This window comes from Lepidochelys olivacea (assembly GCF_965140295.1).
Source record: "Lepidochelys olivacea isolate rLepOli2 genome assembly, chromosome: 21".
NCBI classification, from domain to species: Eukaryota; Metazoa; Chordata; order Testudines; family Cheloniidae; genus Lepidochelys; species Lepidochelys olivacea.
In genome coordinates, this window is record NC_140431.1 from 12017336 (window position 1) to 12031724 (window position 14389).

Below are 14389 nucleotides of genomic sequence, written 5' to 3' on the forward strand. Positions count from 1 at the left end.
GCACCTAAGACAGACAATGTTCAGTGCCACCTCAGAGACCCGGCCCTCCCCATCTTCAGCTGTGGCCAAATCTGGTATTTCACAGGAAGGAGACCAAAAGAAAAAAATAATCGGAATACGTTGACCCCTGCAGGTGATGGACGCCCTGAAGCATGAGATTTTGGGAACATAAGACAAACCAAAAGGAGACCCCAGGGCTGCCAAGCCCAGCACTCTGCCATCACTAGCAACCCAGCCCTACAATCCCACTCACGCATTTGTCCAGCTCTCTCTTCACTAATTATATTGTTTGCCCAGCCCCCCCAGAACTGCTAAGTCTCCCATAATTCCCAATGACCATCTCACTGGCTTTCCCCCACCCTGTACCACATCCACACTCCCACTGTTGGAGAGCCAGGCATCCCCGCTTTCCGGTAGCGGCTCTCACACTTTCATACCATGAACCACTGATCCAGCCTGAGGAAGTCACAGCGCAGAGAGGGGATGCCAGGAGGGCCTGGCTGCAATCCCATCAGCCAGGATGGAACAAGGCCAGCTCCCTGCAGCCGTTCTTCCATCACTTCCTCCTTATCGACCCTTTCCTCTCACTCCTGATGTTCGTCCTCTCCTTCCTTCCCCCCTTTTGCATGCAGCATGCCTGCCTGCCACTCGACCAGCACTCCACCACAACTCAGAGCGGGAGGGGGCTTGGGAGTCCCAGGGAAACCGACCTTGAAGTTTACCCCACCTTGCCTCCTTTAGCCTACCAAGCAGTCAGAGCTTGAATAGAAATGGAGCCATTACATGGCCTCTGATGCCACCTAGTGGCTGGACTCATCTGCTGTCTCCTTTTCACATGGTGAGTATCTCGTCCGGCATTTCTAGGTCCACTGGCAGCACAGAAGGACACGTTTAGACGACCTCAGACTTTAAGGCCAGAAAGGACCATCATGATCATCTAGTCTGACCACCTGCACATCGCAGGCCACAGAACCTACCCATCCACTCCTGGAATAGACCCCCAACCTCTCAGTTACAGAAGTCCTCAAATCAAGGTTTAAAGACTTCAAGTTACAGAGAATCCACCATTTACACTAGTTTAAACCCACAAGTGACCCATGCCCCATGTTGCAGAGGAAGGCAAAACCCCCACAAGGTTTCTGCCAATCTGACCTGTGGGAAAATTCCTTCCTGACCCCAAATCTGGCAATCAGTTAGACCCTGAGCATGTGGGCAAGACCCATAAGGCAGACACCTGGGAAAGAATTCTCTGTAGTAACTCAGAGCCCTCCCCATCTAGTGTCCTGTCACCCTGCAGCCTCTGATCAGACACTGACAGATAAAGCAGTCACATGCCTGGAATCAGACCAGGGTGCAGCACTGATGTGGCAAGACACTCAAGCCAGAGGAGTTAATCTAGTGCACCAAGTACAGCGCTCCGGCTGGGCAATCAGGCTAGGAACAAGGCAAAGCGTCCCATCAGACTCAAAGGATCCCATTCCGACCTGTTCCAAGTGGGCGCAACTCCACCAGAGCTGTATCCGCTTAGGAAAGGTCTGAATTTGGCCCAGAGATTCCAAGAGCAGCACATGGGGTTCCAAAGAGCCATAGGCAGAGCATCTCTGACAAGGCTGAATCAGATGGCCTAGATTTGAAGCACTGGAATAGAATGGAGGATCACCTGGGCAAACCAAAGCTTTGAAATTAGTAGCTGGAGGCTGAATTCCACAGTCAACCAATACAGCTTCAAAGGCACTAGCTTCAAAGGCAGACAGCTAGGATAGCATATGAGCAACAGACTGGTGACTGCCTCTGGAGAGAGGCTCTCTTACCAGGTGATCTGGACAGCTGGGCCTCGCTGCTGGACTTGATGACCTTGCAGTTGGCTGGCATCTCGCTGAGAGCAGACTGTGCCCGCTCGGGTTTCACACGCAGCTTGCTGTGGTTCTCCAGCACCTGGGCTGCCGTGGCCTTGGCTACTTTAGAGTTCAGGGTTTGGAAAGAGGAGGAGAAGTCTTCATCTTCATCATCGCCGATGTCCCAGGCATCACTGGTGTTGCGTGCAAACTCGTGAAAGCTAGAGGCCTTCTTATTTTTCAGGGGCAGCGCATTGCCCTTGGAATGTTCCTTAATGAAGCTGGGAGTCAGGGACAGAGGGTAAATGCCACGGAAAGAGCCAACCCCAAGCTCCTTACTCCTCCCACAAGCCCATTCCATGTACCCTCTTCTCTTCCTCCCGTGGTACAATCCCTTCCCCTTCCAAATACTTCCTTCCCTTTACCCTCTGGTATACCCCGCAATGCCTCTTCATCCCATGGTACCATCTCCTCCCTCCTTCCTAGGCATGAACTAAGGAACGCATGAAATCCCTCCAAGCAACCCCCACGGCAAGTACAACACTGGAAGGCAAAACAAAGCTGGTACAGTCTCAACACAGGGAAGACCAGTGTACCACCTAACCGTTCCTATCAGGAAGGTGTTCAAGTCTATCTACTCTACCCAGCCGGGCAAAGGAGAGGAACTGATTGAGCTCCAGGCTGCATGAGGCCACTCCTAGGCTTGCAACTGCCTCAGCCGCATACAAGAACAGGAAAAATAATGGATAAATGCAACCCAGGGAGATGTACAGGAGCAGCTCTGTGCTCACACACGCAGGATACAACTGCAGGCCAGACTGGCCTGCTGATGATTTCAGACACAGGGAGAGCGCTCCCACTACCTTCAAGCTCCACGAGTCAAAGTCCACCGTGATAAGGAGCCAAAGCCAGGCGATAAAGTCTCCCTTTCAGTGCTGGGGAAACGTGCTGACTTGACAGTCCTAGGGGCTGAAGTGCTGCCCACTGACAGGGCAGAGACAGCAGGGGAAGCAGCAGAGATGTGGTTCCCAGGTCCTCCCTATTGCCCGGGAGGGATCCCCTCTAAGAGCAAAGGGGGAGGTCAGTCACCATCACCCAAGGAATCCTTGGTCTCTTCTGCTGACAGCACCCAAGGGGGTGGCTGTGACAGTAGTTATATGATGCGGATTCCTTGCTACTAAGGTGAGGCCATGGGCTCATTTCACACAAGCCAAACAGCCATCAACTGGGAACGTGGGTCAGAGTCAAACAGATGACCTACCGGTGCATGGCTACAAGGGAGTACGGGAACTCTGGAGAGCCCCCGCCCAAGAAGGGACAGAGAACATCCCAGCAAAGCAAGCCCTCCAATGGAAACAGAGCTCGGTGAGACGGGGGCAGGGAGATGCGACACTTACGTTTTGGTGAGCCGGGGATCCAGAGGAGGATGCTGGGCTCCATAGACGGGTTGAATACTGCAGGGGAAACAAAAGCCACAGAAGATTTGCGAATAATTGCCTCAGCGTCGGACAGGGTCACATTCCTCAGCTGTTCTTGGAAGCCTCAAGCAACTTCAATGGGATTCAAAGTTCAAAGCCTTTGATCAAAGAGCCACAGTCAGCTGAAGGTTTATTCTTTCCGAGAGCAGAAAAGACACTAAACTATCAGCCGCACTCTGGCTCAGCTGGGAAGGAGGGGGCGGTGTATTGGGCATTAGGGTTCTATGCCTGGCTGTGTCACCAATTCATTGCTTGAGTATGAGCCTCCGTTTCCCTCACCTGTAAATTCAGGCCAACAGTTATTTACATCAATGGGGCATCAGAGGCCTAGTTTGTTATGCCTTGAAAGCCTTGGATGAAAGTGCTTAGCAAAGGGCAAAGTATTACAGCCATTAGCACGCTCGTGTCTTGGAGAGAAAGATGGGGATTTGAGCTCCCCACAAGGTGCTAGGTTCTCGGTTGCTGCTGAGCAGTGCAGAAAGTTACAAGGAAAACACTGCACCGAGAAGCGTGATTGGAGCTCAAGTCCCAGCTTGGTCAGGGATGGCTGGGCAAGTAACTTCACCGCCGTGCCTCGGGCTCTCTACTTGTGGAACAGACTAACACTCCCCTCATTCAAAGGGGGCAAGGATGCTATGAAGCTCTGAACCGCTATGCAATGAGGCCTAGCCTTCACAGATGTTAAAATGAGGATATCGCTAGTTTCACAGGCAATTTAAAGATCCCCAAGGCAATTTCCACAGAGCAGTAGGGGATTCAGTCCAATGTTTAGCCAAGACTCAGGCTAGTTATACATGTCCCCAGCCCACTCCCCTTCCAACATCCAGGCTTATTGCTCGGTCTGCCTCCACGCCAATGCTCTGAGAAGCACAAGCATTCCCGGAGGATGGTTCTCTCAATAACCAAACCCCATCCCTCTGCACATACGTCACATACCTTACTTAACAGCAGGGCCCATTCTTAGCTGGTGTAAGCAGACTGAGCTCCACCTAAGCCAATGGAATTGCAATCGCTTTCACCAGCTCCGGATAGAGCTGATGACTCCAGGCAGAGCCAGCGGCACAGAGAGCTGGACCCTGCGGTACAGGAGGGAGAATGCAGTCTGGCTGCAGCTCGAGAATGCGCTCAGTGCTGGGAACTATCTGGCTAAGGGGAGGGGGAAGGCGGCAGGACGTACGTGGCAGAAGGGAGAAACAAACAGAAGAGCGAACAGAAGAGCTGCAGTAAAGGCACATGGCGACAATGGGCCCTAAACCCAAGAAAAGCAATGGGTGACGAAACCTAGCATGGGCTTTCTTTGCTGCATCAGCAACTCCCATCTTTCAGCCTACAAAGGCTAGCTGTATTTCCCCAGTAGTGATTAGGCTGGGAAGAAATTTGCTGGCTAATTAAGATCTAGGTGTCAGGATGGCCATTAAACATAGGTGGCTGTGTTGGTGGAGACGATGAGCAGATTATCCAGGGCAAAATGAGATTGATGTTGCTGACAAATGACTCAGATCGGTTTCTTTCAGAGGCCAGGAGAACCCAGACAAATTGTTTTAAAGCTTAACATGAGTTTTACAAAGCTCATCAAGTTGCCCCTCTGTACGCAGATCAGTGTCAAGTGTAACACAGAGAATCCACGTGCTCCTTCTTGGAGAGGATCCTCATTTACATACAGGAAGGGCACTGGGAAAAGACTGACACAGGAATATTGGAGTCCCCTTTGGGAACACACCACTGGTCTCTCAAAACTAGGATCCCGCCTCAGGCTGGCTGTGGTTGCAAGCAGCTAATACTCAGAAGTACAGACCTAAACTTTTGAGTGAGTGCACCCTCTGGGAGTCATCTTAAGGGGAGGGGGGAGTCTGACACCCAATACCAAAACCCAACCCAGATCACTAGTCACTTCTGAAAACGTAACCCAAAAGCCTGGGTTATTTTCATATAACAGCTAAAAATGTTATTGGGCAAGTATTTCCCAGCCCCCTTTGGGAAGCTAGCGGCAGTATCTGACGTTGGCTTCCTGCAGCAGCAAGTTCCACAGGATGACACAAAAGCAGCATTTCCTTTAGTTTGTTATGCTGTTCATTTCACTGGCTGAACCTTTTGTCCTTTTATTATGGGATGATATAAATGGCAGAGTGAGGAAGAAACAAACACTCCCAAGGAGAAAGCTACAACGGGGTTGACTTCTAGGGTATGTTGGCAATTCCATGAGCTTCCTTCCACTTTAAAGAAAAAAAAACCTTGTTTCCTTAGGTGGCCATCCCCAGCCAGTAAACTAGGTCATAACTCTGATAAGGACCAGCTGAGGACACTGTGGACTTCCCTTAACAGGACTACTTATAGAACTGCTGAAAATGACTCCAGTTAGCTCTGATTTTATAGTGGTTAGAGTTTCTGCAGAGGTGGATAGGAAAATCTATGTAAAAATCAGCTTCAAGAGCCAGTCACATCAATACTCTGCCTGAGACAGCCAGAGATATAAAAATATCCAGAACAAGACTGGGAATAGCCTAGCAACCAACATGGGACTACTGAAAAGTAATAATACTCAGTCCTTAGTGTCTGATCCTGTTCCCATTGGCTTCAAAAGCGAGGAGGATCTGGCCATTATGAAGTCCCCTTCAGTGGAGGCTCTCAAATGTTTTCATGGAATGTTCAGATTTCATTTCCTTTTGTTGCATTGAAAAAGGAAATGTCATCAACTTAGCTAGTGAAACTAGTGTGATCAATTCCACTTTATCTAGTCAGTTTCACTTGCTTGTTCTCTGCTCCACTAGTGAAAGGCTGAGTCAACAGAGGCATGCAGTGAATAGGGCACTGGCTCAGGAGACCTATGCTTTGTTCCCATCTCTGCCACCATCCAAGGTCACAAAGCAGCTCAGGTCACTTTATCTCTCTGTGCCTCTCTTCACTCTCCCACCTTTGTCTGTTTAAATTGGAAGCTACTTGGGGCGGGGCCTCTCTCACCACATTCATGTATAGTGCCTAGCACAATGGGGACCTGACCTCAGCAGAGGCCTCTAGGGTCTACTGTCTATAAACAGATAAGATTGCTTGGGTTGCCAATACCTCAGCAGAAAGTAAAAAACCAAAAAGGCTGTCAGTGACTCAAAATATTTAACATTTTTATTCTCTTTATTATTAAAACCCTAAGCACGGGTCCCAAACTTCCCAGTGCCCTAGAGAACCTCTCCCTATAGCAGGGGAAACCTGGACACCAAGCCATGTGCAGGAGAACAAGTGAAACTGACCAATCTTGTTTCACTGAACAAAATCCAAGAAATTAACTAAATTCATTATTCCCAATGTAATAATTTATGGCAATCATTTATTAGCAGGAAAACCCCCCATACATTCTCTTTGCATCTGATTTTATTTTATCTTGACAGCAGTAACCTTTTAATGTTGATGTGCCATTGAACCAGCCTGTCTAATCTGAGAGGCCATGTGGCTTGGCAGACTCAGTCTGGGATGTTGCCAGCTGGGTGATGATGGGCAAGTCACTTCACCTTTCTTATGCCTCAATACCCCCCCTCCTTAACACCCCAGTTTCTAAAAATGGGAAAGATACCATCCACAAAGCGCTTTAAGATCTACAGATGAAAAGCACTACATTTGAGATTTGGTGGATGAAGAAAGCATGAGTGCTTCCATCTCCAGTCCCTTCCAGGGTGATCAGCACCGACGGAAGGAGCCAGCAAACACACAGGAAAAGACCCCAGAAGGTTTGGTTAAGCAACTCTTAAATAACCTTAACCTCCTGAGGCCATAAGCCTAGCATCTCCTTTTTCCCTCCTCTACTATCCACTGACCTGCCAAGAGGGACAACATCAAAATGGGGGTGATTCAGAGCAAGATTTAAGAACAGAGACATTCCCACATTACACTGCTGGAATTGATAGAATATTAGTACGCTGGCCTGTTGGGCAAGAGGAACAGTTTATCCAATACCCTGTGAAGTCTGGATTTCTTGTCTGGGCTGGCTGGTTCCTAGTTCTGTCCCCAAACCGGTTTGCCTGGTTAAGCTCTCAAAAGTTGAGCTCAAAGTGGTTAAAGATGGAAGAGACTTGTTATCTTAAAGACCACCCCTCTTCACAGGAAGGATGTGGACTCCCGATAAAGAATGTACCAGATAGTAAGATTACACTTAAAGACACGTGCTTACACATTGTGGAATTTATTTTCCACAAGGAAAGGAGGAGTTGTGGGTTATGTCTGCAGCTTCACACCCCCCCCCCCTTCCCTGACCTGGTTTGTCCCAACAACCTGAGTTTGAGCAGGGACAGCAAGTGAAAGTGAGAGCGCATTAGAAGGAAAGAGAATTAACTGGCCAAGCAGGACTTAAAGCCAGCTAAGCATTTCAAAGGCTGTGCATTTGCACACCAGGAGGGGATTGCAGGGTCAAGATGAGATTAATGGGGGTGTAGAAACCATGAAGCCCACATGAACTCCTCAGACTTTAACCTAACCTTGTAATACTCCTCACATGGAGGTCAGTGAAATTCCCCAACCTTTTCCCTTTCTCCTGGGGATTTGCTGTGTGTTTTTCTATGGGAACCTTCTTCTCAAAACCACACAGGAGGAGCCTCTCTCCAGGGCAGGTTTCCTGCCCCCCATTCTCATAAATCTATTTTAATGCAGTGGTTTGTGCATTTCTCCCTCTAAGTAAGCGTCCCTTGCTCTAAAGGAAGCAACACCTTGCTGCTCCCCACCCAGAGGAAGTGAGGTGGGGGAGGTACCCCCATAGACTGTCACTGACACTTCCTGAGGACAAACCCTCAATGGAAGCAGAGTTTAAGGGGAGTCCAATGAATTAGTCTCATGGGGATCCAAGGCCACCCATTCTGCTGTCTGCTTGGGGGCAAGGATAGGTTTTGCTGTTCAAGGAGAAACCTCCAGGGCATTGTATGGGGGCGGGGGGGAAGAGGAAGGGAGGGGGAGGTGAAGGGCTTCTGCTTCAACATTTGCCCGGGGGGGGGGGGGGGCCACTGTATGCCCCTCAGCTCTGAAGTTGCCCTTTGGATGTCCAGTAAGCCCCTCTCCACATTGCCTCCTACCTGTCTCGCTCCTGGATACGGCATGAAGGAGAAAAGACTTGCTGATTCCTCACCCCACAATATCCAGCCCAAATTGTTCCTCCTCTTGCTTAGCTTCCCCCACTGAATGGGGGTGGGGAAGGGAGAGAAGCAGGTGGACAAGAGTTTAGTTAACTGGCTCCTAAACTCCTCTTTTGTCACTGGCTCCCATTCCCTTGCAGGAGCCTCATGGGGGCAGGGATACAGATTACCGATACCCACAAATCGAAGTGGGAAGTGAATCCCGTTCTCAAGCAGGTCCCCTCCTCTTAGGCCCAGGCTGCAGATGAACATGAGTTCATCGATACGACAGGATCAATCAGGAGGACTATTAGAGAGGTCGGCTTCTTTCTCCCTCCCTGGACAAGCTGCCCAACTCCACTCATGCATGAGCTGGGGGGGGGGGAAATTTGGCACCGACAAAGCAATAACAACCATCCTGCCCCCCACTCTCCCAAAGAACGGATGGAAAAAGGGGGTGCCCCCTGCCCGGGCTGGGAGATCACCACTTAGTATCGATAACCCATCAGAGGGCAGGGGGAAGGAGTGTGTGTAGGGAGAGGGGAAGGGTCACCGACCAGCCAGGATCAGGATCGGGACCGAGTCTGAGGTGTGGGTGTGTCACCGACCGACCGGGACCGGGACCGAGCCCCGGGGAAGGTGGGGTCACCGACCGACCGGGACCGGGACCGGAACCGGGACCGAGCCCCGGGGAAGGGGGGGTCACCGACCGGGACCGGGACCGCTGTCCGGTGCCCCCGGCCGCACTCACCTCCCCGGCAGCTTAGCGCTCCGCTTCCAGAACTGCCTGCTGCTCTCCGCGGCCATGGCGGGCGCTGGGGCCGGGCCCCGGCCGGCTCCGGGCGGGGGGACAAGCAGGGGCCGCAGGTCCCGGAGCCGCGGGCCGAGTCCGCTTCACCTCCTCCCTCCGGAGGCCCCGCTGCCAGGCTCCGGCGCCGCCATTTTGGATCCGGGAGGGCCCACCCCGGCCATTGGCTTCCTGGCCCCGCGGCCTCCGGCTCGGCCAATCCTGAGCCGGGATCCGGCCCGGTCGTGAAGCGAGGGCGTCCGGGCAGAGGGGCGGGGCCGCGAGAGGCGGGAGAGACCATCTGCGGCCAGGGAGGAATAAACCATCTCCGCTGGAGTGGAGTGAACCATCTCCACTGAGGAGGGGGAAGGGGTCGGGTAAATCACCTCCACTGATTGGGAAAGGGAGAAGCTACTCTGCTTGGGAGAGGAGTGGGAGAATAGGGTAGATTTTCTGCCTTGAAGAGGAGGGGTAGAGTGTGTTAAACTATTTGCGTTTGGAGGGAGTTACACGCTCTGCACTGGGGAGGAGAGGGTTAAGCCATGCGCCCCAGACGCGGCGTGGAGTGGGATTAAACTAAGGAGTGGGTTAAACCATCTTCGCTGGGGGAGGATAGGTGGAGAGGGTTAAGCCATCTGCACTGAGAAGGAGGGAGTGATGTAGGATCAAACTGTTTGCACTGGGAGGGAGTGGGTGATAAAGCTGGCGGGCTCCTGCTGGGTCCCCTATGATTCAAGTCCAACCAATGTTTCCATATCACCCCCCTTTTCAGGTGCTTGTAACTTTGCCTTGGGGAGCCCTGAAACTTCCCACCTCTGGCCTCTGCCCAATGACAGTTTGTTTTTATTTATTTTAAGTTAAATTGGACAGGAAACATTCCAAATTCTGACACTTTCAGCTGAGAGTGGGGTGGGGGTCGGGGTGGGGGGAAGCACTTTCTCCATTAGCATAAAAATGTCTTAGATGTTTCAGTTCTAGGACCTGAGTGGTTTGGGGCTGAATCCTGGATTGCATCAAAAACACAACTCCCAGGTTGATCGTGTGCCTCTTGGAATCGTGGTGGAAATCCACCTTGATTTGCCCAACCTTAAAAAAAAATCTTTTTTTGCCCATGCAAGTGGGATTACACAAGGAAAATGGTAATGCAAATGTTAAAACTTGTAAGGCGCTCAGTTATCCCGGTGATGAGCACAGTACATATGGCTAGGCAAATCAAAAAATAGGTCAGATGGATGGGTATGCATGGCAATTATATAAACAAACATTTCTCTCTCCTTGTGAAAATGTTATCGAATGTAATAGAAATTGGTAACTTTTCCATCGTGTTTTTGAACCATCCGATTAAATGCGATAAATAATTATAACTCTGCTATAGAATTCTACAGGATGGTAAAAAAGGAACTCACAGAAAGCTGCGGTGCCCTTTCAGATTTCAGTGGGGAGGGGGCAACTTTCAGCAGGAGTCCAGAGGCTGTTTCAGTCCCCAGAAGCTCTTGGATTATTTGAAGAATAAAAGTGTAAAAATGAGCCTATTTCAGGAGCATTTGTTGTGATTATTTCCTATATGTTTAATAACAATTCATGAAGGTTTACTACAACAAAATGACCAGCACTGGACAAACAGGAAACTAAGCAAGCTAAGCAATCTGCACCTGTGGCATGTAGACCCAGTACCAAATAAAACCTATTTCAATTTGAGAAAACAACAAGGGTCCGAGCATACAGAAGTTTGCGAATACAGACTAACACGGCTGCTACTCTGAAACCTTCCATAGGAATGACACTCAAAGCAGACATCCCAAACCAGTAATTAACTAACAAAGTCAACTAAAAAGAAAAGGAGGACTTGTGGCACCTTAGAGACTAACAAATTTATTTGAGCATAAGCTTTCGTGAGCTACAGCTCACTTCATCGGATGCATAGAACTAAGTCAACTAATAAAATCTAAAAAAACCCTCCAAAAACAACCACTCTCCCCCAAGCAGAGTTTTGACTGAAAAGGGTGAAGTGCCAGATTGTTCATGTAATTGACTAGGGACTGTGCTAACACTCTTGATTTTATGTGGAAGGCTCTCAGATATTACGGTGAAGGGCGGCAGTATAAAACCCATATGTAGGGACACAGGCAGGTGCTACCAGTAGTCATTCTGAACAGAAACCTGTGTTTAGTCCAAAATGCTTTTGTGCATAATGAGCAGAGCATTCTGAATCATTGCTTTGTTTGGGAAGTCCCTAACATTCATTCGTAGGCTGATCCTTGTCAAACATTTTGAGCTTTCACCCCATCTTTTTCTCTTGTAGTACAGCAATTGCTCACCATGATACCACTTTGGGAACAACCACCCCTCCCCCCGCCCCCCCCCCCGTTCATCTAATGCCATCCACTGTCACTTGTGCTATTTTAGGGAGGAAAATTCCACAGATTCTCTTTAAGTAGAAACCTGGTCCAGGCAGCAGGTGTATTCCCAGCTTGATTGCATGTTCCTTCTCTTATACTGATTTCACGTCAGGGCAATTGCTTTGCCACCAGTGGAATCGCATCCTGATTTACACAGGCGCACGTGAGAGGAGAAGCAGGGCAAAGAAGCTCCTTTTCCTTCAGGCTGGTGTGTGACGAAGTGGGACTGTTCTTAATGTTTTCTCTGAATATTGTGGGGGTGCCTCAGTTTCCCCTATGCAGTTCTTAAGTATCTAGGTGGTGGGATAAGGGTGTATGATCATTGCAGAGCCCTAGAGGGCAGCTGTGTGCAGGGGTCTGGACACAGAGAATGGCCAGCACCCTGTTTCCTGGCAACTGATGGCCTGGCCCTTCCCCCCTGCAAGGTGACAGCTAAAGGGTTGAAGACAAAGAGATCAGGTGACCTCCTGGCCCAGGAAAGGGACAAAGCCCAGAGGAGGAGGAGCTGGAGAGAGTTTTCAGTTTGGGGCTGGCTCCGGACATGGAGTGAAGTGCAGATGCGGTTGTCTGGCTCACTGCCCCCAAAATGGGCTCGGCTGAGGGGTCCTGTTCTCTGTACCGAAAAACTCTGTTTTAGACCATGTTCCTGTCATCTAATAAACCTCTGTTTTACTGGCTGGCTAAGAGTCATGTCTGACTGCGGAGTTGGGGGGCAGGACCCTCTGGCTTCCCCAGGACCCCGCCTGGGCGGACTCGCTGTGGGAAGCACACGGAGGAGCAGAGGAGGCTGAATGCTCCGAGGTCGGACTCAGGAAGGTGGAAGCCGTGTGTGAGCTTCTTGCCCTGAAGACAGTATGCTCCCAGAGAGGAGACTCCCCCTGAGTCCTGCCTGGCTTTGCAGGGAGCAGTTCCAGAGCATCGCCCGGGGACTCCGTGACATGGTGTTCACTAGCAAATAAGAATGTGCTGGAACGTGCTAACTAAAATGATCTCAAATGCAACTTTGCAGGCAGTCAGATGGACCTGAGCTTAAACCCCAAATCTGAAGATACCCTCCATACACCTAACATACCTAAAGTGACCATGGGCATGTCTACACTGCAATGTCAACCCAGATTTTGAACTCAGGCTCAAGCCTAACCCCCCTTTCATCTACACAGAAATTGCACTGACCCAGGGCTCGGACCCAGGACCCTTCAGGTGTGCAGGGTCTGAGTCTGTGTCAAGTCAGGACACAGGGATTCAAGCCCTATTGCTTTTCAGTGCGGATGCAGTCCCACTGGACTGGAGCCCACCAAAAGTATCCCACAATCGCAGGGGTCGACTTTCTTTGTCCTCTGAACAGTCAAGTATGGTGAACAGTTAACTTTTCCACAATGCATCATGAACAAAGGGCTAGAGTGGCCACCTTCTGGGAGGGTGCTAGGAAGTCTGGGATATGGATGGTGGGAGTCAAGCCTGCACAATGCAATGTAGATGCTGGAGCCTCAGGTTGGGACCTAGGGTTCAACACTTCCTAAAATGGGGTTAGCAATGAACGTAGATGCTCCAGCCCTAGGTGAACAAACCCAGTGTCTGCTTACTCAAGTTCTACTAACCCTGGGCTTACATTACAGTGTAGACATACATCATATGTCCTGGTTTTTCATCTGTATCCCTGGATCTTCTTTTGGAACATCTGGGATGGATGTGTTTGTGTCTCAGTGAAGCTTTCCCCCCCCCCCCACTTGTTTTTGTTTTACATTAGACATTCAGGGGTTTTTTAAACCCGGAAACTCTCTTGGAGATTGGAGGGCTGTTAGCCTTGTAGGGGGGGAAGGATAGTTCAGTGGTTTGAGCATTGGCCTGCTAAACCCAGGGTTGTGAGTTCAATCCTTGAGGGGGCCATTTGGGATCTGGGGCAAAAGTTTGGGATTGGTCCTGCTTTGAGCAGGGGGTTGGACTAGATGACCTCCTGAGGTCCCTTCCAACCCTGATATTCTATGATCTATGGAACTCAAACGTGGGAGAAACACTTGGGGCATCTTTGTTAAAGATCCCACACCTTTCCATTAAGGAGTGGGGAAGGAAGAGACACTACACAGTTGAGATCTCCAAAGAATTATCCACCAAGAGCAGGAAGGAACTTTCCATTGTTGATATTTCCAAGGTTAAAAAACAAGCAGAACCATACCTCCCCCAACACCCCATGCACTCCCCTTTTTTTTAAAGGGGGGAAAATCTTCTGAATGTGAATGTGTGATACAAGTGACGTGTTGATCTCCCTGCCCCTGTCCTGCGGAGCGGGGGTGCAAGTACCGACTATAGAGCTCCTGGGCTTTAGTTTTTAGGTGGGTGTAGGTTTTGTGGCTGCTTCTCCAAGGAGCTGATCAGCCAGGGGGTTTACGCCACTTGTGCTGAATCTGCTGTTGAGGGAAGGGAAGAAAGCTTCCTGCTCTATGGGAGGGGTGAAGTTAGAGGCGGTCAGTGGGAGCCTGCAGCAAAAGCTTGCCAGCCCCAGGAAACTTGCTGGAGTGCTGACTTTACCCTGGCATTTCCTATGTGTCTTTGGCTGCCTCCCGCAGGGATACAATTGCCAGCTAAGCCAGCTAACAGGGACTTGAGCAGAGGCCAGTTCCTAGACTGATGCCGTAACCGCCGGCTCATCCTTCTTCTCTGATGACTTCGGATCAGGACCTTTGTCCAGGACTCTACACTTTACCATTGCCCAGCAACTAGTTCCACATTATGGAATTTCTTTTCTGTATCAATTTTCTTTTCCTCTCTCTCTCAGAATAAAAACAACAAAATCCAACACCGTAAA

General features: G+C 50.1%; 1 protein-coding gene across 1 annotated transcript in view; it reads right to left on the bottom strand.

Annotated features, from left to right (window-relative positions):
- The window catches only part of TBC1D22B (TBC1 domain family member 22B), a 37786-nt gene extending 28321 nt beyond the window's left edge, over positions 1 to 9465 (bottom strand). Inside the window, exons 1-3 of the mRNA XM_084611349.1 lie at positions 9152 to 9465; positions 3233 to 3289; positions 1812 to 2116 (exon numbers count right to left, since the gene is read on the bottom strand). Coding sequence (XP_084467475.1) covers positions 1812 to 2116; positions 3233 to 3289; positions 9152 to 9207 — 418 coding nt within the window. The 5' untranslated portion in view covers positions 9208 to 9465. The remainder of the gene's footprint in view (positions 1 to 1811; positions 2117 to 3232; positions 3290 to 9151) is intronic.
- Between the last annotated feature and the right edge of the window lie 4924 nt (positions 9466 to 14389).